This window comes from Pteronotus mesoamericanus, unplaced genomic scaffold, assembly GCF_021234165.1.
Source record: "Pteronotus mesoamericanus isolate MK-2021 breed Mesoamerican mustached bat unplaced genomic scaffold, CSHL_Meso_final contig_130, whole genome shotgun sequence".
In the NCBI taxonomy this organism is placed as follows: Eukaryota; Metazoa; Chordata; class Mammalia; order Chiroptera; family Mormoopidae; genus Pteronotus; species Pteronotus mesoamericanus.
Genome location: NW_026555060.1, coordinates 31,634,098 through 31,660,621, shown reverse-complemented (window position 1 = coordinate 31,660,621; position 26,524 = coordinate 31,634,098). Strand labels below are relative to the sequence as shown.

General features: G+C 36.7%; 1 protein-coding gene across 1 annotated transcript in view; it reads left to right on the top strand.

Annotated features, from left to right (window-relative positions):
- NET1 (neuroepithelial cell transforming 1) overlaps positions 1 to 26,524 on the top strand; it is a 45,298-nt gene that overhangs the window by 5,306 nt on the left and 13,468 nt on the right. Inside the window, exons 2-3 of the mRNA XM_054594151.1 lie at positions 8,087 to 8,153; positions 14,439 to 14,498. Coding sequence (XP_054450126.1) covers positions 8,087 to 8,153; positions 14,439 to 14,498 — 127 coding nt within the window. The remainder of the gene's footprint in view (positions 1 to 8,086; positions 8,154 to 14,438; positions 14,499 to 26,524) is intronic.

Below are 26,524 nucleotides of genomic sequence, written 5' to 3'. Positions count from 1 at the left end.
AACTGTTGCCTTTTCTCTTGCTGCCCTTGAGTCTCTCCTTATCTTTAATCTTGGGTAATGTAATTATGATGTGCCTTGGTGTGTGCTTCCTTGGGTCCAACTTCTTTGGGACTCTCTGAGCTTCCTGGATCTCTTGGAAGTCTATTTGGCCAGATCGGGGAAGTTCTCCATTATTTTTTCAAATACGTTTTCAATTTCTTGCTCTTTCTCTTCTCCTTCTGGCACCCCCATGATTCGGATGCTGGAACGTTTAAAGTTGTCCCAGAGGTTCCTAAGCCTCTCCTCATGTTTTTGAATTCTTGTTTCTTCATTCTGTTCTGGTTGAATGTGGATCTCTTCCTTCTGCTCCCAATTGTGATTTGAGTGCCAGTTTCCTTCCCTTTACTGTTGGTTCCCTGTATATTTTTCTTGGTTTCACTTTGCGTAGCCTTCACTTTTTCCTCCATTTTGCAACCATACTCAACCAATTCAGCGAGCATCCAGATTACCGGTGTTTTGAACTGTGCATCCGATAGGTTGGCTATCTGTTCATCGCTTAGTCCTAGTTTTGGAGCTTTGATCCATTCTTTCATTCGGGCCATATGTTTTTTGTCTCAGCGTGCCCGTTATGTTGGAATTGGCAGAGCCTTAGATATTCGCCAGGGCGGGAAAACCGAGGGCACGACAACCCTGCATTGTGATGTTTTGTCTGGGGGAGGAGTCCAAAAGGGAATAATGCTGCTCTCTTGGCTCTAGTCCAGCTTTCAGTCCCTTCCCCAGCTACCCACAAGCAAATTGGACCCTTTTGGTGCTGATTCCCTTGTGGGTGGGTTTCTGTATATTCTAGGATTCCATGGGTCTCTCCAAGGGACTCTCCTGTGAAGCCTGGAGTTTCTCCTGTCGCCATAACGCCCACAGGTTTTTAACTCCAGATGTTTTGAGGCTGTCTTTTCCCACGCTGGAACCTTGGGTTGCGCAGTCTGTCTCGCTCCCCAGCAAGCTGATGGTCCCTCCCAGTTTATCAGCATGCAAATGTGGGAGCTCCAGGTCAGCCAGCTGCCACCTCTCCTGCCTGGTCCTCCAGCCACTGCCTTGCCACGCGTCCTCTATGCCTCAGTTACCCATCTCTGCCTCTCCTACCAGTCTGGATGAAGGTTTCTTTAGCTCCTTGGTTGTCGGACTTCCATACAGTTTGATTTTCTGGCAGTTCTGGTTATTTTTTGTTTTTAAATTTATTGTCCTTCTTTTGGTTGTACAAGGAGGCAAAGTGTATCTACCTATCCCTCAATCTTGGTCCAAAGTCCTTTAGTCTATTTTATGCCTTAAATGTTATAATTATGTGGATGTATAAAAAGGGGATTGGACAAAAATTCTTGAAAAGATCAGGGACCATCACTTATTATTTTATCCTTTAAACTTCCCTCTAAATGGGCTGTATTGTGTATCTTCTAGAAAGGGCAGTTAGAATCTTAATGCTTTATGAAATCAAAAAATATTTTCCCACAAGGATTTAAAATAGCTGTTCAATTTGAGTCTGACCCCTGTGAAAAATGACTATGTCTTTCCAAGAGTTTTGAAAGTTGGCATTGTCTCACATGCTTTCTGGGCATAATTTGTTTTGGGGGTTACTTTTTTCCATGGGTATTCAAAATAAATAGGCATTTGTTATTGAAATGGGAAAATATAGCATTACTGTTAAGCTGATTATAGCTAGTGCTGGAAAGAATCCTGCCATCCAATTGGAAATATTTTTTCCAGTTTGTTTCCCTGTTTAAAATTCCTAAGAACTATTTTTCTTTCCAGCTTTCAGACATCAAATTTATTCTGAGGTCAGTATGGTTAATTCTAGGAAATAAAGAAATAATAGCTCTGGTTTTGTGATCTCCTTAACAGGTTTCTTACACCCAAAAGGCAGTGTTTATTAAATATTTTAAGTACCACTATGATTTCTACTTGGAATAAGTATATTTATTAGATTAAAAACAGACTAAGAAATCATAATTGCTGCTTCTCAGCTCAGTTCTTACTGAAGATTGTATTTAACCATATGGTATATGATAGCACCTAGTTAGAGCAGTGGGGTTTTTAAAAATTTTTTATTTTTAAATCATGTTTATTCTATCACAATTGTCTCAATTTTTTCCCCCTTTGCCCTCCTCTACCCATCCCATCCCACCCCATCCCCCTCTCCCACAGTCAATTCCCACTCTGTTGTCCATGTCCCATGGGTCATTCGTACATGTTCTTTGTTGAGTTCCCTCTCCTTGCCCTCTGGTCACTTTCAATCTGTTCCATGTTTCCATGCATGTGGTTTATTTTGTTCATTAGTTTATGTTGTTGAATAGATTCCGCTTATAGGTGAGATCATATGGTATTTGTCTTTTACCAACTGGCCTATTTCACTTAGCATAATATTCTCCAGTTACATCCATGTTGTCGCAAAAGGTAGGAGTTCCTTCTTTCTTCCTTTTTTAACATGCTGTTTTTATTTATTTATTTATTTATTAAATGTCAAAATCTATTATAAAATATTAAAGAATTTTAATCCATTCTAAATTCTCAGCAATTAACACAACATGACACCAGCACAGAAATAATCAAGTGGATCAATGAAATAAAATCAGTATTCTAGAAACAAACATATATCTCTGTCTTACAGTGTAATCTATGACTAAATTGATATTTCAAATCAATGGGGAAAATAAGGCTTATTCAACAAATAAAGTGCGTAGACTGCTATTACTTGAAATAAAACAAATTTCTTGAAATAAAACAAAGAGCCCTATTTCACATGTTATACAAGAAATATTTCAGGTGAGTTAAAAATCAGTATGTAAAATCTAAGGAGTTTTTGGAGGAAATACAAAATAGTATTTTTCTTTCTGGGAAGTAAAATATTCAAACCCAGAAGTTTAAGTAAACTATTGACAATATGACTATATTAAACATTTAAGACTATACAGTAATATACATATAAAAAAGTTAAAGGACAAGTAATAGAATAGGAAAGCATTTGCAACACATCCAAAAAAAAGTTAATAGCTTTTTTCTTTTTTTTTTTTTTTTTTAGGGAAAAAGTTCTACAAACATTTAATCAAAATATGGCTATAAGAATACCAAAAAGCCATTTCAAGCTTTTAAAAAATAACAGAAATAGGCAAGAAATATACAAAAACAGGTTTAGTTTCAACAAATAATAACAAAGCAACAAGGAAAATGACACATCATTGTCACCATCAGATTAATAAGTATTAAAAATATTGGTAATATCAGTATTAGTGACTGTGAAAGGAACTGGGTATTCATAGACTCTTTTTCTTCATCTTCTTAAAGCAGTCCGTTTAGCATGTTTTGCAGTGCTGGTTTGGTGGAGGTGTATTGTTTTAGCCGCCTTTTGTCTGGGAAACTCCTCATTTTGCCTTCCATTTGAATCGAGAGCCTTGCTGGGTAGAGCAGCCTTGGTTGCAGGCCTTTGCTTTTCATGACTTGGAATACTTCTTGCCATTCCCTTGTGGCTTGTAGTGTTTCTGTTGAGAAGTGAGCTGCTAGCTGTATTGGGGTTCCCTTCTATGTTACTACCTCTTTCTCCCTCGCTACCTTTAGGATTCTCTGTTTGTCTTTGATATTTGCCATTTTAATGAGGATGTGTCTTGGCGTGGGCCTCATTGGGTTCCTCTTGAATGGGACCCTCTGTGCTTCCAGGACTTGAGTGACTTTTTCTCTGCTCCAATTAGGGAAGTTTTCCATCATTCCTTTGTCAAACAGGTTCTCTATCCCTTGCTCCTCTTCCCCTCCTAGTGTCCCTATTATATGTGTATTATTACGTTCCAGGTTGTCCTGCATTTCCCTCAATGCCTCTTCATTCTTTTTGAGTCTTCTTTCATTTTCTTGCTCTTTCTGGGAGCTTTTATGTACCTTATCCTCCAGCTTGCTGATTCGTTCCTCTGCTTCATCTAGCCTTCATGATTCCTTCTACTGTGTTCTTCAAATCAGGAATGGTGTTCTTCATTTCCTCTTGTCTCTTATTGAAACTATCAATTTCTGTGTCCTTTTTCACGCCGATACAGTTTGCAGTAAGTTCCTCGTAGTTTCCCTGTCGTTTTTGGTAATTCTCTCTGAGCTCATTGAGCTTCCTTAGAACCGTTGTTTTGAACTCAATATCTGATAGTTTACTTGCCTCTATTTGATTTAGTTCTCTTTCTGAGGATTCCTCCTTTCCCTTCGAGTGGGAGGTGTGTCTGTGTCTTCCCATTATTTGTGGGACTTTTCTTTTTTGCATCTGCTTCTTAAACTGATCTGTCTTGATTTTCTGACTCTGTGGTGTGAACTTCTATGGTAGGAGACCGCTGTTTATTCTTTCTGGATCTGCCTCTGATGATGTCCGATGTTGACCCTGTGTGCAGTCTGTTTGACTTCCAGGAATCTACTGCCTGTGGCTGTCTCCTTCAGTTGTTAATCTAGTCACTCTGCACTCAGCAGTCAGGCTTAGACACCACAGGGCGGGGCAGAGTCCCTCCTTGGGGTGGGGCTATTGTGTAGTCTCATGCTGTTGCCGCTCAGGGAAGTGGTCTGCCTGAGAAAGACGGCTGGTGCTGTATGTGGGATGAGTCAGCACTGGGATCCCACCAGCTACTCTCAGTTCTCTCCCCAAAGCGTCTGTCTCAGGTCTCTCCTCAAGTGTCTCTAGACCAGTCTGCACCCCCTTTAGTCAGGAATCTACTGTCTGTGGCTGCCACTCTGTACTCAGGTATCAGGCTTTAGCACTACTAGGCCAGGGCAGAGTCCTTCCTGGGAGCAGGGTTGTTGGTTCCCTCTCACGCTGCTGCCTCTCAGGGGAGTGGTCTCTGCCAGAACAAGATGGCTGTTGCCTTACGGGGGATGAGTCAGCACTGGGATCCCGCCAGCTACTCTCTCCATTCTCTCCTGAAAGCCTCCTTCCCCAGTTTCTCCTCTGGTGTCTCTAGCCCACTCTGCCCTCGCCTTTGCCTGAGACGAAGGTAAGTGGCTACAAATAAAAATGTATGAGTTGGCCCTTTAAAAGGCTCTCTGCGTCTCCAGCCACTTGTGTCTGGCAGAGAGTAATTCTGCTGCTTTTTGAAGCTGGCTATTATCTGTGTACATTTTGGGCTGTGGTGCTGTAGGCTGGAGATCCCTGCTTATGTTTTAGACTCCACTCTTCTCAGGGGGATCCAACTGACCATTTCAATATCCTTCTGGTGCTGCTGCCTATGGGAGCCCCGCCCTCCTTCTCAAGTATCTACCATACTCTTTAGCTGATTCTTCTGTCTGTCGAGGTTATAAAGCTCCTCTCTCGCTGTTGTTCAGTTGTTTGTTCCAGGTGATTTCTCCACAATTTAGTTGTAATTCCAGATTGGTCCTGGGAGGATGTCAGTGTGACTTACACTCACTCCCCCACCATCTCGATTCTCTAGAGTAGTGTTTTTTAAAAATGTGATCTATAGAATCATGGTATGAAGGTCCTGTTTTTCCTATAATCTTGTAGCATTTGTTTATAATATTATACCTATATATTGTTTAGGCATATGTATTATATTGTATTTCAGATGTCTTTTTTTGTTTAACTTAAAAACCTTGTTAAAGTGTTTTATCAAAAATTACACTGTTTTCTTCATTGTTGCTTGAGTTCTCTGCAGTGGCAAAACCATTTTTTAAAGTTATTTTGCTCCACTAAAGAGGCACTCAAAAGAGAGAGAGAAGAGAGAGGGAGAGAGAGAACGCTCCAAGAGTAGTAAGAGCTTTCCTATGCCTTAATCTGTTACAGAGAAACAACAGGCCCAAAATGGAGTCATTTGTGCCAAGCCCCGCCTCTGCAAACCAGGATTTATTACTTAAGCTAATTGCAGTTTCTCCTTCCCAGGAATGTAACCTTTGACCAGTCCATATGGAATACCTAATCAGCACTAATGAGATAATATGCTGATAGGTCTTGTCCCTTCCCCTCAGTAGATTAGGCTTGCCTGAAACAATGTATTCTTTACTAATAATGTCATTTTCCCCTTTCCCCTTTCTTTCTTTAAAAACCTTGTAATCCATACAGCATTTTGGAGTTCCTTTCTATTTGCTAGATGGGATACTGCCTGACTCATTAATAGTTCAATAAGGCAAATTTGGTATTTAAAATTCACCTGGTTGAATTTTTGTTACCTAACAAATCTTTCTCAAATAATTATTTATGAAATATTTGCTTTAAATACCTTAAGATCTTTCTGCATTTATTTTTAATTTGTTTTAGTGGCGTGATATTTCACTACGTCAAGAACCTTGGTAGTAACTGAACAGGCATAGCAAGGAAAAGGAAAAATCTATTCACTTTTTCATTGTACCTTCTTTCTAACCTGCTTCTTTTCTCAAACCTTGCTGCTATTACAATATTCATCCCCTTACCATCTATGGTAAGGAATATTGGAGCTTCTTCCTAAAGGTCTTCCTGACCAGTCAGTTTTGCCTTCTTCCAATCCATCTTTCTCCTTATTTAGAATTCAATAGCTAATAGCTACCATACATGTTCTAGAGCTTATACTCTTTAAGAATTTCATGTAAGGCCTTTCATTATGATCTAGCACTTATTTCTTATGATTATGAAACATACGGAACTACTTGGAGATTCCTACATATAATTCATTTCACTCCTTAACATGTGCTATTCCCTGTGCCCAAAGAGCCTTCCTGGTTCTTGTATGCTTTGTTAATTTACTGTTTCTTTTTGATAAAGCTTTTGTACTACTTAATTACTAATTATTCTGTGAAGCTATTTTGACATCTTCTTTCTCCTGTGGCTCTATTCCCTTGTGTTTCTTGTCAAAATATAAACAAAATTCTGCTTTTTACTTAGCTTCAAAAACTATAGGAACCCTTGTGTTTGATTTAAGTTTATAAATTATTGTAGGATAAAACAGCCATCTGTGGTGTGTCTGTAACTTCTAGTAAACAAAGACCTTGAGGATCAAGGGTGAGGTATGGACTATAGAAATGGACAATGGACTGATAATCTAGAAAGCTAAACAGTAACTTCTGTAACATTTGGCCCCAGATGACCAGGACTTGATCAATAACTGCCAGCTTCCCTAATTTTAGTCCTCCCTTCTAACTTGGAATCAACGAGAGCAAGCCAAATTGCATCCCAATCAATCACAGTAAGATGCCCTGTTCCTAGCTAGCCTGCCAGGAGCCTCCGGTCAATGTACATTTGAAGTCCCCTCTTTTCTACTATAAAGGTTTTAGGCCTGCTTTTGAGTCTGCCTAAATAGGGGTGATAGTGGCTGACTCCTTTGCTATGGCAAGCTCTGAATAAAGAGCTTTTCTCATTTGGTTCATCTTTATTTATTTCCACAAAGGAGAAAAAACAAATTATATTTACATCTGAAACAATTAACAATAAGTATAATTTATAAACTTTTTTATGTGCTATTCTAGTGGTTTTTCTCCATATTTTATAAATATAGAGGTTTATATTTTATAAAGGTGAAGACAAGTGTTTGTTGTAAGGATTCTCTTTATTTCTTTACATTGAATGAATAGATGATACAAAAGTAAAATCTGTCACTTAATAAAAGAACAAAATCCTAGTGAAATGTTAATCTTGACAGTTTATTAAATCATAATTTTTAAAAAATCAGTACATGAAAGACAATGTGAAATTCAAGTTGAATACATTTAGGATTTCTTTTATTAAGAATACCCTTTTATTCTTGTTTTTAAAATATTAGGCATGAACATTAAACTTTGTCAAATAATTTTTTGCATTACTTACTGTTTTTATTTAACTTATTACTGTAGTATATAAAGAGATTTCATGTAATTGAACCAGGTATATGTTCCTAAAATAAACTCTGCTTGACTCGGTGAATTATTTTTTTAAAATAGTCTATCTACTAAAGTTATAAAGGCTTTGTCACCTTTGTAAAGATTCTGAAAGTGACTAGAACCTATACCCTGACTATTTTTTTTTTTGGCATAACCTCCCTATTATTTCTATGACTGAATAACTAAAAGTCTACTTTTAACAGTTTTGAAACAGAAAAAAAATTGTTTTACATGTCTACTGCTTTACCCTCAATTTATTTATTTTTTTAATTTCTGTTAACAGATATTCCCTTAGGAGAGGGAGCTCCTTCACATTTTTAACACCTGGCCCCCATTGGGACTTCACTTTGGTGAGTAAATGCCTAGGGTTGGTTTGCTTGCTTGCTTGTTTGTTTGTTTGTTTTTCCCAAGACATTATAATTAATTCCTGGGTTGTCTTTCAGTCTGGTGTACAGCTCAGTTGTCTCCTTCTCTCAACATCTTTGGCAACCTAATTTAATTATTTTCTCCTAACACTCTAAAAGAAAATTATTTTTATTTCAATTAAATATAAAATGTGTTTTGAAAAGTACTAGACTTACTCATCTTTAAATCTATGTAATCCTTTCTCTTATTCCCACCAGTATTAAGAGAATATGTTATAAAACATGAAATTATTTTTATGTGTATACTCTTACAACTTTTTTCATAGTTGAAAAATATAAGATATAAAGAATGAATTACTTTCTGTTATTAATCATTTTAGTATAGACTATTTCATTATTTTTAGACAGACTTTACAGAGGCATCTAACTTTGTGCAAAGTGACATCATACAATTAATTCTTTTTTATAGTTAAAAACTTATTACCTCATAGTATTCATATAAATAAAGTATATATTGGGTTGGCCAAAAAGTCCATTATGTTTTCTCCATTAAAATAAAAGACCTATTTTTCATTTTCACCAATAGCTTTATTGATTTGAATATTTCGAGTATGTCAGCTGTCTCCCCTATTGGCTTCTGTCTAGCTGGTAGAGGCTGGAGGTGCTATCTTCTAATAAGACAACCCCACAGCAAAGGATTATTTGACCGTAGTGTCAATAGTACCCAGAAACTTCACAAACCACTTTTGCATGTTTACTCATTCACAGGACCTTCTCCATACACTGTACAAATCTTTTTTTGTGTTTGTTACATTTTACCTTTGTTGAAACAATAAAGCATAATACACCAACAATGTTGTGTATCTTCTTCCATCTTCAGTATCAAAATGATTGCATAAAAATTCACCAATTTTGGTAAGTTTTTTTTAATGAACACTGATATGATAGTTGAAACAATTTAACAAAATTGTTTCAAATGAAGTTAAAGACAGCTAAGCACTACTAGAGCCATGGAATGGAAAAAACATAGCAGATTTTTTGGCCAAACCAATACAAATAGAGTTAATTCTTATGCTTTTCTTATTTGGGTAAAAAAGCAAAAATGATTCCATTTTTAGTTTGCCAAACTTTATGATTGTGCCTATATTGATGTGTTGATAGGTTCAATAATACATACTTAATTTGTGTTCTCTCCTTTTGTCTATAATTTATGTTTCTGTTGGAGACCCGTGTTTAAGGTTTCTGTGTTCTTATACTGATCACATACATTCATTGATCAGATAAGCTTTCACAGAAAGTGTCTCTTGATTTTAATGCAATTGTACATTTTCCTTTGAAACTTTTTTCATCTTGGTCCCTTTCTCTTACTATTTGATGAGCTAAACTTAAACAGAAACAGTTTAGAAGTGTTTCTAAACTTGATTTGCAAGCCTATCAGTAAAAATAATTGAACATATACCCCTCGTATATTTAAAATTTTTATGTTTATACCGCCATTATTAGCTAATATCTCAAAGCACAATACTCATGTATAGTGAAGTTAATGATGGCTATCTGAAATATTATATTTTTTCCATTACCATTTATCCCCCTTATACAACCTTCCTCCCACAGTCACCACATTGTTGTCCATGCCTGTGAGCTTTTTCCTTTTTGTTCAATCCCTCTACCCCTTAACTCCCTCACCAGAGCTGTCAGCCTGCTCTCCATCTGAGTCTGTCTCTATTTTGCTTGTTAGTTCAGTTTGTTCATTAGATTCCACATATGAATGAAAGCATATGGTATTTGTCTTTCCCTGACTGGCTTGCTTCACTTAGCATAATATTCTGCAGGTCCATCCATGCTGTCACAATGGGTAAATTTTTCTTCTTTTTTACTTACAGCCAAGTAATATTCCAATATGTAAATGCCCCATAGTTGTTTTATCCACTCATGTACTATTGGACACTTGTGGGGGATGGACGGGGAGCTGCATCCATACCTTAACAATTCTAAATAACACGGCAATGAACATAGGGGTGCTTAATGGTTCTTTCAAATTAGAGCCTGGGTTCCTTCAGATATATTCCCAGAAGTGGGATCGCTGGCTCCAAAGGCAATTCCATTTTTAATTTTTTGAGTTATCCCCATACTGCTTTGCACAGTGGCTGCACCAGTCTGCATTCCCACCAGCAGTGTAAAAGTGTTCCCCTTTCTCCACATCCTCACCAGCACTTTTTTGTTGATTTCTGGATTATAGCCATTCTGACAGGTGTGAGGTGATATCTCATTGTGGTTTTAATTTGCGCATATTTGATGATTAGTGATGCTGAGAATTTTTTCATATGTTTATTGGCCATCCATATGTCCTGTTTGGAGAAGTGTTTTTTCAGGTCCTGTGCCCAATTTTTAATACAATTGTTTGGCTTTTTTTTGTTTTAAGTTCTTTATAAATTTCAGTTATTAAACCCTTACCTGATGTATCCCATTCTATGGGTTTTCTTTTTATTTTGTTGGTATTTTGATTTGCAAAGCCTTTTTGTTTTGATGTAGTCCCATTTGTTTATTTTTTCTTTTATCTCCCTTGCCTGAGACGATATATCAGATAAAGTATTGCCACAAGCAGTGTCCGAGATTTTCCTGTCTTCTAGGATTTTTATGGTTTCAGGTCTAACATTTAAGTCTTTAATCCACTTTGAATTTATTCTTGTGTGTGGCATAAGAAGGTGGTCTAGTTTCATTTTTCTGCATGTATCTGTCCAATTTTCCCAACACCGTTTATTAAATAAACTACCTTTAGTCCATTGTATGTGCTTGCCTCCTCTGTCAAATATTAATTGACTGTAAAGGTAAAGGTTTGTTTCTGGGCTCTCCATTCTGTCCCATTGATTTGTGTGTCTATTTTTATGCCATTACCATGCTGGTTTGATTACTACAACCTTACAGTACAGTATATTAGGTAGCATGATTCCTCCAACTTTGTTCTTCTTTCTCAGAATCACTGTTCCTATCTGAGGCCTTTTGTGGTTCCATATAAATTTTTGAAATATTTGTGCTAGTTCTGTGAAATACATAATTGGTATCTTGATAGGAATTGCATTGAACCTATAGATTGCTTTGAGTAGCATGGACACTTTAATAATGTTAATTCTTCCTATCCATAAACACAATGTGCTTCCACTTACTTGTACCTTCTCCAGTTTCTTTCTTCAGTGTCTTATGATTTTCTGAGTACAGGTCTTTTACATCCTTGGTCAGATTTATTCCTACATATTTTACTCTTTTTCAAGCAATTGTGAATGGGATTGTTTTATTAATTTCCCTGTTTGATAGTTCATTATTGGCATATAAAAATGCAACTGATTTCTAGATATTAATTTTGTATCCTGAGGACTGACTTTTTATAGTAACTGATTAGATCACCATTATCTTTAACCACATAATGTGAGTGATGCACTCATCATCTGTATATTAAATATTAGTAAAGCTTATTTTCAAGGATTAATACATAAAAATGAAAGTTCTAACATCTTTCTTCTGCACTCCAAGGAACATTCTTGCGTATCCTCCAGGATGAGGACCTACCACTTGGAAAAACACTTCCATAGAAGTCTCCCTGGTCAAAAGAAATATCTTATGGCTTATGCATTAAAACTTTTGGAATGTCATTAAGGAGCTGTAAGTGGGAGATTTATCATTTTAAAATATATCATTTAAGAAAAGAAAATAACAAAAATTAAGCATCTAACTTAAGAGATTAGAAAACGAACAATGAAATAAATCAATGAGAAGAGAAGAAAAAGCAAGAGTGGAAAAAAATAAAATCAACACCCATAATATCTTGGCAAACCAGGAATAGAATAGAAGCATCCTTAGTCTGAGACTTAACCACAAACAACATACATTATGATAAAATATTTAAACATGTCTTTCAAATTTAGAAAAAAGCCTGCTGTCACTGTGTCTATTTAGCATTGTACTAGTGCTCCTAGCCAGCACAGTAAGACAGGAAAATAAGTGATATACAAATTAGGAAAAAACGGACAATATGACTTCGTTACTTAGAAAAAACCATAATTGTCTACATAGAACATCCAAGAGAAAATTAATAGCAGCTATTAGAACTAATCAGGGTTCAAGCAAGGCTACTCACTATAAAAGTTATAAAAAGTTACCAATAGAATGTATATATACTTGCAATAAACAGTTTAATGTAATTTTAAAGATGCTTTTATTGAAATAATAGCGATTTTAAAATCTAATAAGTCTACGGAAAGATCTGTGAGACTTTATGGGAACTATTGGGAAGCATTAATAAAGAACAGAGGGACACCTAATTACATGGAGATGTACCACATTCATGCAAGGAAAGACTCAATAGCATAAAAATGTCAATTCTCCCCAAAATTAATTAACAAATTCCGTGTAGTTCTGATAGAAATCCCATTGGAATGTAATCGATCTCATTCTACAGTTCACATGGAAAAGTAGAAGACCCAGAACAGCAAAAGTGGTGTACAAGTCAGGCAGCATACAACCTACTGTATTAGCTGTTAAGACTTAACTCCAGCCCTGGCTAGTGTGGCTCAGTGGATTGTGTGCTGGCCACAAACCAAAGGGTTACCGGTTGATTCCCAGTCAGGGCACATGCCTGGGTTGCAGACGAGGACCCCAGTAGGGGGCATGTGAGAGGCAACCACACGTTTCTCTTCCTATTTTTCTCCTTCCCTTCCCTCTAAAAATAAGTAAATAAAATCTTAAAAAAAAAAAAAAAAATGAAACTCCTTAAAAAAAAAAATCCCAAACGTACAGTAATTATACAACATGATATGGGTGCAGGTATGGATAAATCGATAGAACAAAACAGATAATCCAGAAACTGACCCACTGATATTTGAGAACTTACTGTATCGTAAGCATTATGAAGGAATTGTGCTATCAGGTGGTGTCGGGGGGTGCTGACATGTTGGCTATATTACTTCATACCACATATGTACAAAAATAAATTCTAGATGGATTGAATAAATATGAAAGACAAAACTTCAAAATAGAAGAAAATACAGTAGAATGTTTTAAAATCTGTTAAATTTCTTTGTATATATGTATGCCTACACATATGTACAGTTTTATATAAAGGCATAAGTGTGGTCATGTGTATGCATTTTTCCCCACAATACAATCCTTTTGCTTGGCGGTTTTCTCCTGTTTACCTTCCTGTATGAGTCTGTCTCCCATCCCCAACCTCCACTCTAATCCATGTCAACAGCACCATTAATGTTTCCCTGTATATTTTGCTCATATAGTTATTTACAAATACACACACAGATAAAATACATATATGCAGGACTTTTGCTTAGTTTGCTTTTTGAAGTTAGGATTTTATTTTTACTTTTCTGCATCTTCTAGATCTTGAGTTCTGTCACTTCATTTTTTAGTTTTTTTCTAAGTCTGATTTATATTCTTTTTTTCATGTCGTGTCATTTTCCTGTCTTTTAGCTAAATTTGAAACAGTATGTTATAGTTTTTTTCTGCTTCTTTGAGCATTTCCTTCTGAGGTACCTTTATTCTCTGTAGGGTTGTTATTCTGACCCTTATTCTCTTTTTCCTTAGTTATTTTGTGAAGGATTTGACTTGGAGAATTTTCTGTTCTTTTTAGTGTGAATGTAGTTTTCCAGAACTTTAACAAAGAGGCTCGGTTCAGATGGGCTTTCTAACTTCATAGAGTTCTCTCTTTGTTGTTTTCATGTTGGCTTGCTTCTGAGACTTTCAGGCTCCACATATTTTTCCCACTTCTACCTGGACTTTATCTTTCCTTTTTTCTATTGTCCCTGTCCTGCTTGATTTTGATTCTACTCCCACAAGTTTTCTCCTCAAGGTAATTACTTTGGGCCATGAGAAAAGCATATTTTTTTCCTAGGGAAGATTCCCTCTTTCTCATGTAATAAATAACATGTGTTTCTTTTTAAAGAACCTTTGTTGCCTTTATGTATAAAACATTTACTTTTTCTCTAACAAATATAGAAAGCCCTTGATTTATATAAGAGTACTGTTCTGACAAACTTTGCAGAAGTAAGTTTTTTAATAGGGTAGAATCACTTCATAAACAAGAAATGATTTAGTAAGGGGGTGCTGTTTAGACAGTATATGTGGAAGAGATAATTTATGAGCATCCCTCATAAAAATATTCTTCTAAATACAGCCAAAGGCTTTACTTCTTAAAGTGATTTTCCTAGTTGTATGGAGTAACATGCATTCCTTGTGTGTAAGAATGAAATCTTTTTTGTCTTACAGAAAAGAAAACGAAGAGAAAAAGATGATGATGTCATAAGTCTTAGCAGCCTTGATTTGAAGGTAAGCCTTACTGCTCTATTAAGAAAAGCATTTAAAAATATGCAGGTAGCATTTATTTCTGTGTTATAAGAACCATGAATGCTTTTTTTGTTGTTGCATTTTTTAAAACTGAATGATATTGGCTCTTATAGATAGCCTCTTTTTTTCTACTTTGTTAAGGATGAGGAGGAAACCTCCCTCAGAACAATGTTTGGCTATAACTGATGATCACATATTCATGTCTAAGGAGACCAGACCTAAAATAAGTGCAAAGAAAAGAGTTAGGATATAGGATAAGGACTATGGTGAAAAGGAGCGTGCCATACCCCTTCTTAAAGAAGAAGCTGCTACTCTGCTCTAGTTACTGCTGCATGTAGGGCTGTCAAAATCTGGATTTTTACATGAAATCTCCTGTATTTTAAAAGTCGGATCACATTTTTTCTAAAAAACCATGCAAGCCATATAACTCATTTCTAAGTCAGATGGGGTCCATGAGTTTCCAGTGTGTGACCTATGAAAAAGTAATACTCAGTACACACTTAAAAATAATTATGCCCTTTAGTGTACAATTGTGGGTAAATCCAGAAACCTGGTATCTTTGGGATTTCTTATTCCATTTTTATCATTTGGCAAATTTTATATAACCATTTTGGTTTTAAGGGACCTTTTCTAAAGATTGTTATGAAAAAGTTATACATTTTTAATGAGATTTTTTTTAAAATAGTTTGGCATTATGTTTAATGATAGCAGCTGCTGCTTTTTTTTAAAGACAAGGTATTTTTTAAAAATTAAATTTTAATAGGTCTGCCTCATCAACATTTTAGCAAATCCAGCAAGCCAGATTGTGTGCATGTGTACTAATGTCTTTATAGAAGAATTATGTATTCTCAGTGTTAGGCTTTTTGTAAAACAGTTTTAATTACATTTTTTTTTAAAAGCTGCCTGAAATGTTTATTAAATATTCAGCTTCTTGGTCTCCATCTCAGATCTCTTGCTTTAGAATCCTCGTGCTAGAGCCGGAGGTATTTTTATTTTTTTATTTTTTATTGTATTTCTTCCATTACTTTTTATCCCTCTTATACCCTCTTCTACCTTCACTCACCCCCTTCCCCCTGCAATCACCACACTACTGTCCTTGTCTGTAAGTCCTTTTTCTTTTTTGCTTGATCCCTTCACCCTCTAATCCCCATCCCAGAGCTGTCAGCCTGCTCTCTATCTATGAGTCTTAAGTCTTGTATTCAAAGAAAGAAAAAGTATGAAATGACAACCCTGAGTGTGTTTTTGGTAGCTTCAAATCAAATCATATACAGAAATAAGACAATTATTTGTAGTTTGCCACAATAGAATCATGGTCAGATCTTAACGACATTCCTTCTTGTCTTTACCCTTATTTTAGCATTTATCATGGTGATGGGTTCAGTCTTGTTTCATCTGTCCAGTCACCTACCCTCCTATGGATTATTTTGACTCAAATCCTAAACATTGTATCATTTCATTTATATTATCAGATTGAGTGCCCACACTTTCCTAGATTGTTGTTACATACTATTTTTGTTTTTTATTTTGTCTGTTTGAATCTCAATTCATACAAGGTTCATACATTGTGATTGATTATATCTCTTAAGTATCTTTTAATCTGTAAGTTTCCTGTCTGTTTTCTTGTAATTTGTTGTTGTTGAAGAAATCATGTCCTTTTTTCTATAGAGCTTTCCATAGTCTGAATATTCATAATTGCAAACCCATGCCATCATTTCCTGTGTTCCTCTATTTAGTATTTCTGATAAATTGATAGTTAGATTCAGAGATTGTTTTGGGCTATGTACTCCCTTCCAGAGGTATATAGTGTCTTTTTGTGATGTTTTCAAAATTAATTATCATTGCCTAGATCAGTGTATTCATTGAAGATTGCAAAATTGTGGTATTGTGCCTTTATCAGTCCTCTGTATATTATTTGGAATATTTCTGTAAAGAGAAGATTTCCCTCATCAGTCATTTGGTTACTTCAAGGTACTGATTTATAATACATGCAGGACAAACACTTGACTCTTTTCCTTTATCAGTTTTCAAAAATAATGAGTTTAATTCATTAAAATTCTCTAAAAGTAACTAATAATTTTTTTTCTTTATAATGTTACGAAATCATGAGTATGAACACATTTATTGTATTTTGACCATTTTGATTATGCTGCTTCAGGATGGATCCTGTGTCCTCCCCCCCCCCCCTTCCAACTTTATTAAGACATACTTGACATACAACATTGTGTAAATTTAAGGTGTACAATGTATTGATTTCTTATGTCCTTTTGACCCTTGCCTCATAGTTAGAAGGTAATTGGACTCATTTTCTTGTAGGATGTCAAGTTCCAGGTTCTAGGACAACAGTTACATTACTACAAATTAATAAAAATGATACACTTGCCCTGGCAGTATGGCTCAGTGGATTGAGCGCCAGCCTGCAAACCAAAAGGTCGCCACTTCTATTCCCAGTCAGGGCATATGCCTGGGTTGCAGGCCAGGACCCCATTTGGGGCTTGTGGGAGGCAACCAGACGATGTTACCTCTCATACTTCAACGTTCTCTCTCCCCCACTTATCCTCTCTAAAAATAAGTAAGTAAAATCTTTTTAAAAAAAACACACAATTACTGAAAACATTTTGTTTTATTTTTCAGGATTTTTTGTTTTTGACACATAGACTTTAAGAAGGATGTACAAATTACTCAGTTTATTGATCTAGCTCTTTTCTATGTTTAGTAATTACGCCAATAACTCACATCTTTTGATTTTCAATTTTTAAGAATTACTGCTTTTACATAATAATTCTAAATACTTATGTAACAAAAGTGTGTCAGGTTCTTGTTTCTCTCCTTGGCTCTTGGACCCTACTCCTTCTTTCTTCCATACAAAATCTTTTTTTTTTTTTAATGTTATGGTTTATCCTCTACTTTTTAAAAGTACAAGCACTTGCGTGTATGTATATATATATATATATATTCCACTGTCTTGGATAAACAGTAGCGTGCTAACTTTCATTATCTGTTCTATTTTATTCTCTCCTTTTTTGTTTTATTTGTATGTTTTGGGCCAAGATGAAGGCATAGATAGGTACACTGCCTCCTCACGCAACCAAAAGAAGGGTAACAACAAATATAAAAACAAAAAATAACCAGAACTTCCAGAAAATCAAGGTATATGGAAGTCTGACCACCAAGGAGCTAAAAAATAAACATTCATCCAGACCGGTAGGAGGGGCAGAGATGGGCAGCTGGGGTGGAGAAGACTCGCGGCAAGCCAGTGGCTGGCAGGCGGCCCTGGTGAGGCGGCAGCTGGCTGACTGGGTAGTCCACATTTGTGTGCAGAAAAATCGGAGGAACAGCTAGGGAACAAGACAGACTGCACAGTCCAGGGTTCCAGTGCAGGAAAAAAAGCCTCAAAACCTCTGGTTGTAAACATCTATGGGGGTTGCAGCGTCAGGAGAAATTCCCAGCCTTGCAGGAGAGTTCACTGGAGCGACCCTCTGGGTCCTAGAATGTACACAAACCCACCCACCTGAGAAACAGCAATAGAAGGGTCCAATTTGCTTGTGCAGCAGGGGAAGTGACTGAAAGCTGCCTGAGAGCTGAGCAAGTGGCCTTCTTCCCTCTCAGGCCCCTCCCCAACATATAGCATCACAGCACAGTGACCTGGGTTGCCCCACCCTGGCAAACACCTATGACTCCGCCACTTCCAACATAACGGGCACGCTGAGACAAAAAACATATGGCCCGAATGAAAGAATGGATCAAAGCTCCAAAACTAGGACTAAGCGATGAACAGATAGCCAACCTATCGGATGCACAGTTCAAAACACCGGTAATCTGGATGCTCGCTGAATTGGTTGAGTATGGTTGCAAAATGGAGGAAAAAGTGAAGGCTACGCAAAGTGAAACCAAGAAAAATATACAGGGAACCAACAGTAAAGGGAAGGAAACTGGCACTCAAATCACAATTGGGAGCAGAAGGAAGAGATCCACATTCAACCAGAACAGAATGAAGAAACAAGAATTCAAAAACATGAGGAGAGGCTTAGGAACCTCTGGGACAACTTTAAACGTTCCAGCATCCGAATCATGGGGGTGCCAGAAGGAGAAGAGAAAGAGCAAGAAATTGAAAACGTATTTGAAAAAATAATGGAGAACTTCCCCGATCTGGCCAAATAGACTTCCAAGAGATCCAGGAAGCTCAGAGAGTCCCAAAGAAGTTGGACCCAAGGAAGCACACACCAAGGCACATCATAATTACATTACCCAAGATTAAAGATAAGGAGAGACTCAAGGGCAGCAAGAGAAAAGGCAACAGTTACCTACAAAGGAGTTCCCATAAGACTATCAGCTGATTTCTCAAAAGAAACCTTGCAGGCAAGAAGGGGCTGGCAAGAAGTTTTCAAAGTCACGAAAAGCAAGGACCTACATCCAAGATTACTCTATCCAGCAAAGCTATCATTTAGAATGGAAGGGCAGATCCAGTGCTTCCAGAAAAAGTCAAGTTAAAGGAGTTCATCACCACCAAGCCCTTATTATATGAAATGTTAGAGGGACTGATCTAAGAAAAAGAAGATCAAAAACTATGAACAGTAAAGCAGAGGGGAGGGGGAGGGGGAAGAATGGGGGGAAAGGTACAGGGAATAAGCAGCATAAATAGTAGGCACAAAATAGGCAGGGGGAGGTTAAAAATAGGATAGGAAATGGAGATGCCAAAGAACTTATATGTACAACCTATGGACATGAAGTAAGCGGCGGGGGAGGGGGGAGAGATTGCTGGGGGTGGGATGGTGTAGTGTGTAGGGTAATAAAGGGGAGGGAAAAAATGGGACAACTGTAATAGCATAACCAATAAAATATATATTTAAAAAATATATAAGCAATTGCATATTTATCTGTATATCCCACTATCTTGGATAAACAGCATGCTAACTTTCATTATCTGTTCTATTTTATTTTTTCCTTTTTCGTTTTATTTCTATGTTTTTGGTTTGATTTATTTTTTGATATTTAGGAAGATTGGCGTTTTTATTCTATTGGTTATCTTTATATAATGCCTTCAGTTTCATCTTGTTGGTAATTGTAAATTGGTTCATTCCTATCAGCATTATTTTAATTGACTAGAACATCTTCTCCTTCCCTGATTGAAGTAGTGTCACATTTCTCAATTAATACATTCAAAGTAATAAGTGCTTATTTTACCTTTCATGTGCACACCATTCTCCATTTTTTTTTAAATAGTTTTGCTGTGCCTAAAGGGTCAGAGCATTTAGCCATTACAAGCTATGCTGTGTACTCTATAACCATCATTTCAGTTTTTGTTCTGCAAGTAAAATACCTATATTTAACGCTCAGCACCACTCCTTATGTCGCTACTTTTCTAGGTCTTTGGTTTTCTGAAGCTCACTCTCTAGTAAAGTGGACAGGAAACTGGCCCACGAAGCATATCCAATCTGCTCACTTACATATTATTTATGGCTGCTTTTAAAAGCAATACAAGGACAAAAGTTGAATAGTTGTGACAGAAACTATATGACCTGCAGAAACTAAGATATTTACTATTTGGCCTTTTACAGAAAAAGTTTGCTGACCGCTGTTCCAGAATTGAGTGAATTCAGAGGAAATGTTCATGGGAACCATATTCCCTGAGTAATTGAATGTGCTTATCAGTGTGTTTGCAATCTTTATACTTGAACGTTAGTTTGGATGGCTGTGAGATCCATGCCTCACATTTTCTTTCCTTGAATTTATTAAATATTTTACTCCATTGTTTTCTGGCATAAAGTGCCACTCTTGAAAAGTTAATAAGTAGGTTTTTTCAAGTTATTTTTTAGGAACATTTTTTCTTAAATTTTGGTTTTTGACATTGTTTCTATTATTTTTATCTTTCCTCTCTATTCTTTATAGTTATGTTGGATTTTTTTTTTAAACTCATCTTCCTTTTTGTCTCATTTTTATCTTAATGCATTAGTCACTTTTTTTATTTTGAAATAATTCTTCTTTCTTAATTCCGTCTCCTATTTCAATTTTTCTTTCTCCATTCACCTAATTTCTGAGTTTTATGTTCTTCCATAGCTTCTATAATTTGCTTATTTTATGCTATGGAGACATTCTACTCCACATTTTCTGTTACAGTAATTTCAAATGAGGTCCATCATCCTTTTCTGTTGCTCATTTTTTAAGAGCAGTGAGTTTTCCTGTATTTTTAGGCCAGGGTAGCCTGTTTTCGGCTTCATAACTCTAGAGTTCCCTCTTCTATTATTTCACAAAGTGATTTTACAAAATTCATCCTCATGCTTTCTGAGATCTTTCTTTTCTGCTCCCTTTCTCTTGTAGGTGAACTTTTTCTTGTCTTTGCTTGCTATTGCCCTGTTCTGCTCAATTTGGATCCTACTCCCAGCAGTTTTTCTCAGAGCAATATTAGTTTCAAGAATTTATATGGCCCATATTGCTTCAGCACCTATAAACTCCTTGCATGGCAGTGTTTTTGCCCTCAGCCTAAGAATTCGATCCTTAGAGTCCTTCCCAGGTTAGGCTATTGTTCTAAGAGTAGCATGACATTGTGGGGGTTCCCCTAGAATCAGGACCATCAGAGATACCCATTTTCCTTACCTTTGTTTCGTAATGCGTGAAGACTGATACCATGTGGATGTCATAGCTGTCTGGTTTGTCACTCACTATCTGACAACAAAAGGATTTGATGGAAACATTGTCACTTCATTTTGTTGTAGATTTTCTGTTTTGCTATGCTAGTTTCTCTGCTTTTTTTTTTTTTTCTTCAAAGAGTAAAGACCTGACAGAGATTTAATGTATTAATGAGTGAACCAACAGAATGGTAAAGCTGGTCACAGGACTATATAGGAAACAGTCTTTTTGAGGGCTACTAACACACCAGGCACTGCTGTTCAAACAGCAAGTGGTTTCCTGCCTTGACTTAAGAACCCTAGGGATTGGCATTGAAATCCTCTTCTTGGCCTTGGCAGAGACATTACACAGCATCCTTGTCTACTGTAGGTACCTCAAGCTTGGTTAGGATTTTGGGTCACATGGCCTGAGCAGCAGGGCGGCTTGCACCACTGCTTGGACCTGCTACAGAGACTTCTCTTGCTTTGGATCCCACTTAAAACTGTCAGTGTTTCAGGTTACCCTGTTAATGGGACAGAGCAGAATTTCCAAATTCAGTATATGTGCCCTCTAGCAGGAGTTCTACCTAGTGCCATGCTCCTTTCTTATTAGTGGGGGATGCAAAATTCAATAACTTGTTCTTTACCTTGGAGAAAGATCCCAGGCTATTGGCCTCAGGTCATTGGACCTATGAAAACTCTTCTAATACTGCAGCTCCTGAATTTTCATGGCATGCATTTGACTTCCCGTGGTGTCCAGAATCCTTACCATTTTCTGTTCAGGTCCTGTTAGTATGATGTCATCAATATATTAGACTAACTTGATGTTCTGTGGATATCAAGGCTCATGTGAACACTCTGGCAGGAAACAGAAAAGGTAACACCTCAGTGCATGAAATAACAGACTGCTATCCTTCTCACGTAAAAGTGAACTACTTTTGATTCTTTTTACTAATAGCAATTTAAAAGAACACAGGGGTTACATCAGTAGCCATCTATCAAATGCTAGAGGATGTGTTGATCTGTTCCAGTAAAGGTTCTACATTTTGCACAATAGCTGATATTAAAAGTTTTGTTTGTTTACAGTAGTATACTCTTAGCCAACACAATCCCTCTCATTGTAGAAGGCACACAGATTGACAGGAGATGCAATGGAGACTATCACTCCTGCCTACTGTAACTTTGATGCTATCTATTTCCTCTTGGTGTACATTTGTGCTTCTATTTATTACCTTGGTCTAGGTGTAGGAGGTAAAATTTTAGGGGCTTCCACTTGGCTTTTCTGGTTGTAATGACTCTGAGAACATTATAAAGGTTACCAGCTGCTTTTTCAAGGCTTTCAAAGCAATTAACAAAAGCCAGCCAGCTCTGCAATCTTACTGTTACTGTTGTTTCTGGGTTGTACATTTGTCACCACTGCTGCATAAGCCATTAACTGTTCTAGCTATACCCAATCCACACCTGTAGCCTTTATCATCATTTTACCAGTGAATGCACAGGTTCCACGGTCCCATCCTGTGCATATAATCTCTAGGGTCAGTCTCAATGTTAGTGCCTTAGCCAGGATTCCCTCCAGAAATCAGAGCCTGAACTTATGCAAGTGTTTATAATTAAGCTGGTCAACACTGTAGACAACTGAGGATTGATCTTGCTGGGACCTTCTGTAGAGCCATGTGAAATACACTGCAGACTTGTCTTCTCAAGGGACTGAAAGGGAAGTTTTTATCCACCAGCTCCTGTGCTCTATTAGTCAACAGTTGCCCCATTGGGTATTAATCCCTCACACTATCAGCCTACACATGTGATGTGCCACACCAGTATTTGAGAAGCCCAGGGTGGAAAACAAGAGGTACATGGTGTAGCTGAGGCAAGGTGCTGTCATGGAGCTGGCTACTGCCGGAGCATCAACAACTGAAGTAAAAAATGGGCTGAGAATATAGGAGACTGGGCACTGACCTTAGCTGAGTGTCAGGGGGAAATCTCACTCAAAATCTTGTTAAATGAACATAAGTGATCTTACATTATACTGGAAATGATTTGTTGTCCTGTGTACTTGAAATAAAAAAGTTACCACTAACATCACCAATAGCCCATTTTCTATGCTGTCTGTATTATTGCAAAAAGAACCATGGTTTCAGGAATACCAAACTTCTTAGCCTGTCAACTATTCTTTTTATAGTCTTTCTAGTAGTATTTAATTGATCTGAATTAATCTTTTCCCAAACCAAATTCTTAGTAAAGCTTGGAAACACTCAAATTTTTAATCCACATGATTTTTAAAAACGCAAATCCACACAATAACTTCATTACTAATTTCTTTGTTGTTGTTTTAACTCATTACTAGATAGTTTGGAGCTCTAGTTTTTCTGAAGTTCTATTTTGTTAATATTTCAGTCAGTGCTTCTTTTTTAGTAAGATTTGAAATTCTGACCTGGCTGGTGTGCCTTAGTGGATTGGGCATCATCCTGCAGACCGGGAGGTCGCTGATTCGATTCCTGGTCGGGGCACATGCGTTGGTTGTGGGCCAGGTCCCTCCCCGGCTGGGGGCATATAACAGGCACCAGATCACCCACCAATTTATGTTTCTCTAGCACATCAATGTTTTTTCTCCCTCTCTTTCTCCCTCCCCCTTTCTCTTTAAATAAATAAATAACATTTTTCAAAAAAAGACTTGCAATTCTATTTTTAACTAACCTATTTTTAGTGAGATACATACTAGTTATTTGTATCTTGAACTCTTTAGAATTCTAAATTGGAATATATTTTTCTTATATTTAGAAAAGCCTTTTATACACTTGTATGATTTTTGAATGTGTTTATTTTAGTAATATAAAACAGAGCTACACAATGCTGAGAATATAAATTTTACTGTCATCCAGATTTCTCTACAGATTAAAAGATTGTTTATGTATTCCTCTATGTAAGATCCTTGCAAACAATTAGTAAGTTGAAAAAGGCAGTTTAGCAATTGCATTTCACATTATTACTTGTAGAGGGCAGCAGAGAGCTTAGATTTAGTTTTCTCTGCCCAAAATGCTTTCCTAGTCTAATTTCTAACTACTTGTTATTGTTCCAAAGGTAAATAAAAACATAGTATCTAGACTTAAAAAAGTAAAGATTATTCTTCAGCTCTAATTTATTTCTAAATTTTAGAATTTTAATTTCACATCAAGGGTTGGGGCGGGGGAGGTAGTTATAACCTAACAGTCCATTTTCTATGGAGAAGGGAAACAATGTAATCTTTCTCCTTGCCTTTTTCATTGTTTAGGAAATAAAGCATTGAAAGCCCCATAAAAGTAGAAAAACAGGCTATAATTAAACCTAGTCTTTGGAAACCAGTAACTTTACCAAAAACGTGATATTTTTATCAAAGCTGCATTATTTTTAGATAACTCAGTTGTCTTAAGTCTATAATTTTAGATTTTATACACCCATAGAAGACACTTCACCAATCTGTACTTCAATTATGTCATTTATAGAAAGTTATATAAATAGTTGCTATTAATAATATGATCATGAAATGATCGATTGAAGTAGGATCTTTTCTGAAACTTCAGCAACTGAAACTATTTTATCTTTTTACTTAGTTGCCTTGATATAAAAAGCTAGAAGGCAAGTAATTTCTCAGCTTTTGGGAGGTTTTCTTTTCTGTGAAATGCCAGTAGTTATTCAGCAAACACTGGCCTGAGAGTAGGAGACCAAGGTTTTAAATCTAGCTCTGCCCCTGGCTCACAACACTTGACCACTGTGCTGAGCACTGAGCATTCATCCAACATACACTAAGGGTGTTACATGTAGTGACTTCTCTGGAAACTGTGTTCTAACAGAAGTTGAGCAGACCAGATTCAAACCCATCCAGCCATTGATTGATCACGAAACTTTTTAAACTTTCTGAGTCTAGTTTTGTCATCTGTAAAATGGAGGTAATAATACATATTTTATAAAGCTGGTTAAATAACATGCATAAAGCTCCTAGCACAGAGTAAGAACTCAAATTTCCTTTTCCTTTTTCATGGATGTCCTTCTGTTTCCTCCTAAGAAAACTGAAGAGGACAAGTTAATCTCAAAGGACCTTTCCAGCCCTGATTTGCATGGAGTATTGATTGAGTCAAGATACTCTCAAGATCATCACTCAGAGTACTAATTGAACATCCTGTGGTCGTTGTTGCTTCTTTAAGTTTTATATACTGTTGTCTAAATTATATTTAGTCAAAAACCTCAACATTCCAAATGAAACTGATTTTAGGGTTGTTGAACTGGGATTTTTGTTCTGTGACAATCACCATTAGACCCTATTTGACCCTGTAGGCTTTTTAAAGGAGGCTTTATCTTGTGTGTCCTCAACTAAAGGAGAGAAATGAGACATATCCCTTCCCCTCATTATCTTGGCCTTACCTGTCTCAGAACTGAATAGAAAAACATAGTTTAGAGAAAGACATCAGGTAAGAGACCCATGAGAATGCCCTAGCAGCTTCGTTCCTCTTGCTGTGCATAGCTCTTTATTCCCTTATGAACCTAAGTGGTCAAAGTATTGGCCTTCCTTGCACAATTTTCTAACTGATTAACCTAACTTAACCAGACTACTGGGTTCTAGTCCACTCTCTTAGTACCTCTGAAGGTTTAGGCAGATCAGTGTTCTTAACTGTAAAATTAGGGAATTGGATTCCATGATCTCTAAGGTGATCCCACTTTAATACTACATAGAACTCTCTTCTACAAACAGTCTAGCACGGGTACAGCCAGCCACATCACATATTGCCCATGTGTGACCGGGTAATAAAGGATAGATGATGAAATATAACCAATCACCATTACTTTATAAGGTATAAAAAAGGTCTCAAAGCACAAAGTTGAATTAACATCAATACAAAACACATTCATGTTTACAGAAGGGTAGTGTTGGCTCTTCCTGCAAGAAATAACGTTGTCCTGCAAACCTTAGTAAATTGTTTTGTAGATTATTTTTCATTTTAAATAGTTTGTGCCACTAATTATTTGCTCTACACATTCTTCAACCTCTGTAATCTTCTGTCTTTATTATTCTGCTGAACTAGCACACTTGAGGTCCTCATTAAACTTATAATTACTAAATCCACGAATCTCTTCCTACCCTTCTCAACCTTTTTGCTTTAATTAATGCTTCCTTCCCTTAGCATCTTGCTTTGTTGCTTTCCTTCTGTTCCTTTTGCAAAATTCTTTTTCCCGTAGCATTTCTCCAAAATTAAATCCTTGGACCCCTGTTATTTTTGTCCAGAAATTCTCTACCAGGCATTTCATTCACTCCCAAAGCTTCAACTCTGATCTCCATGTATCTGTCTCCCCCATCTAAATCTACCCTCTGGCATTTTCCAAGTCCTTGCTAAGCATTTCCAAGTACTAGTTTAGTGTTTTCTTTTGCATGTTCTT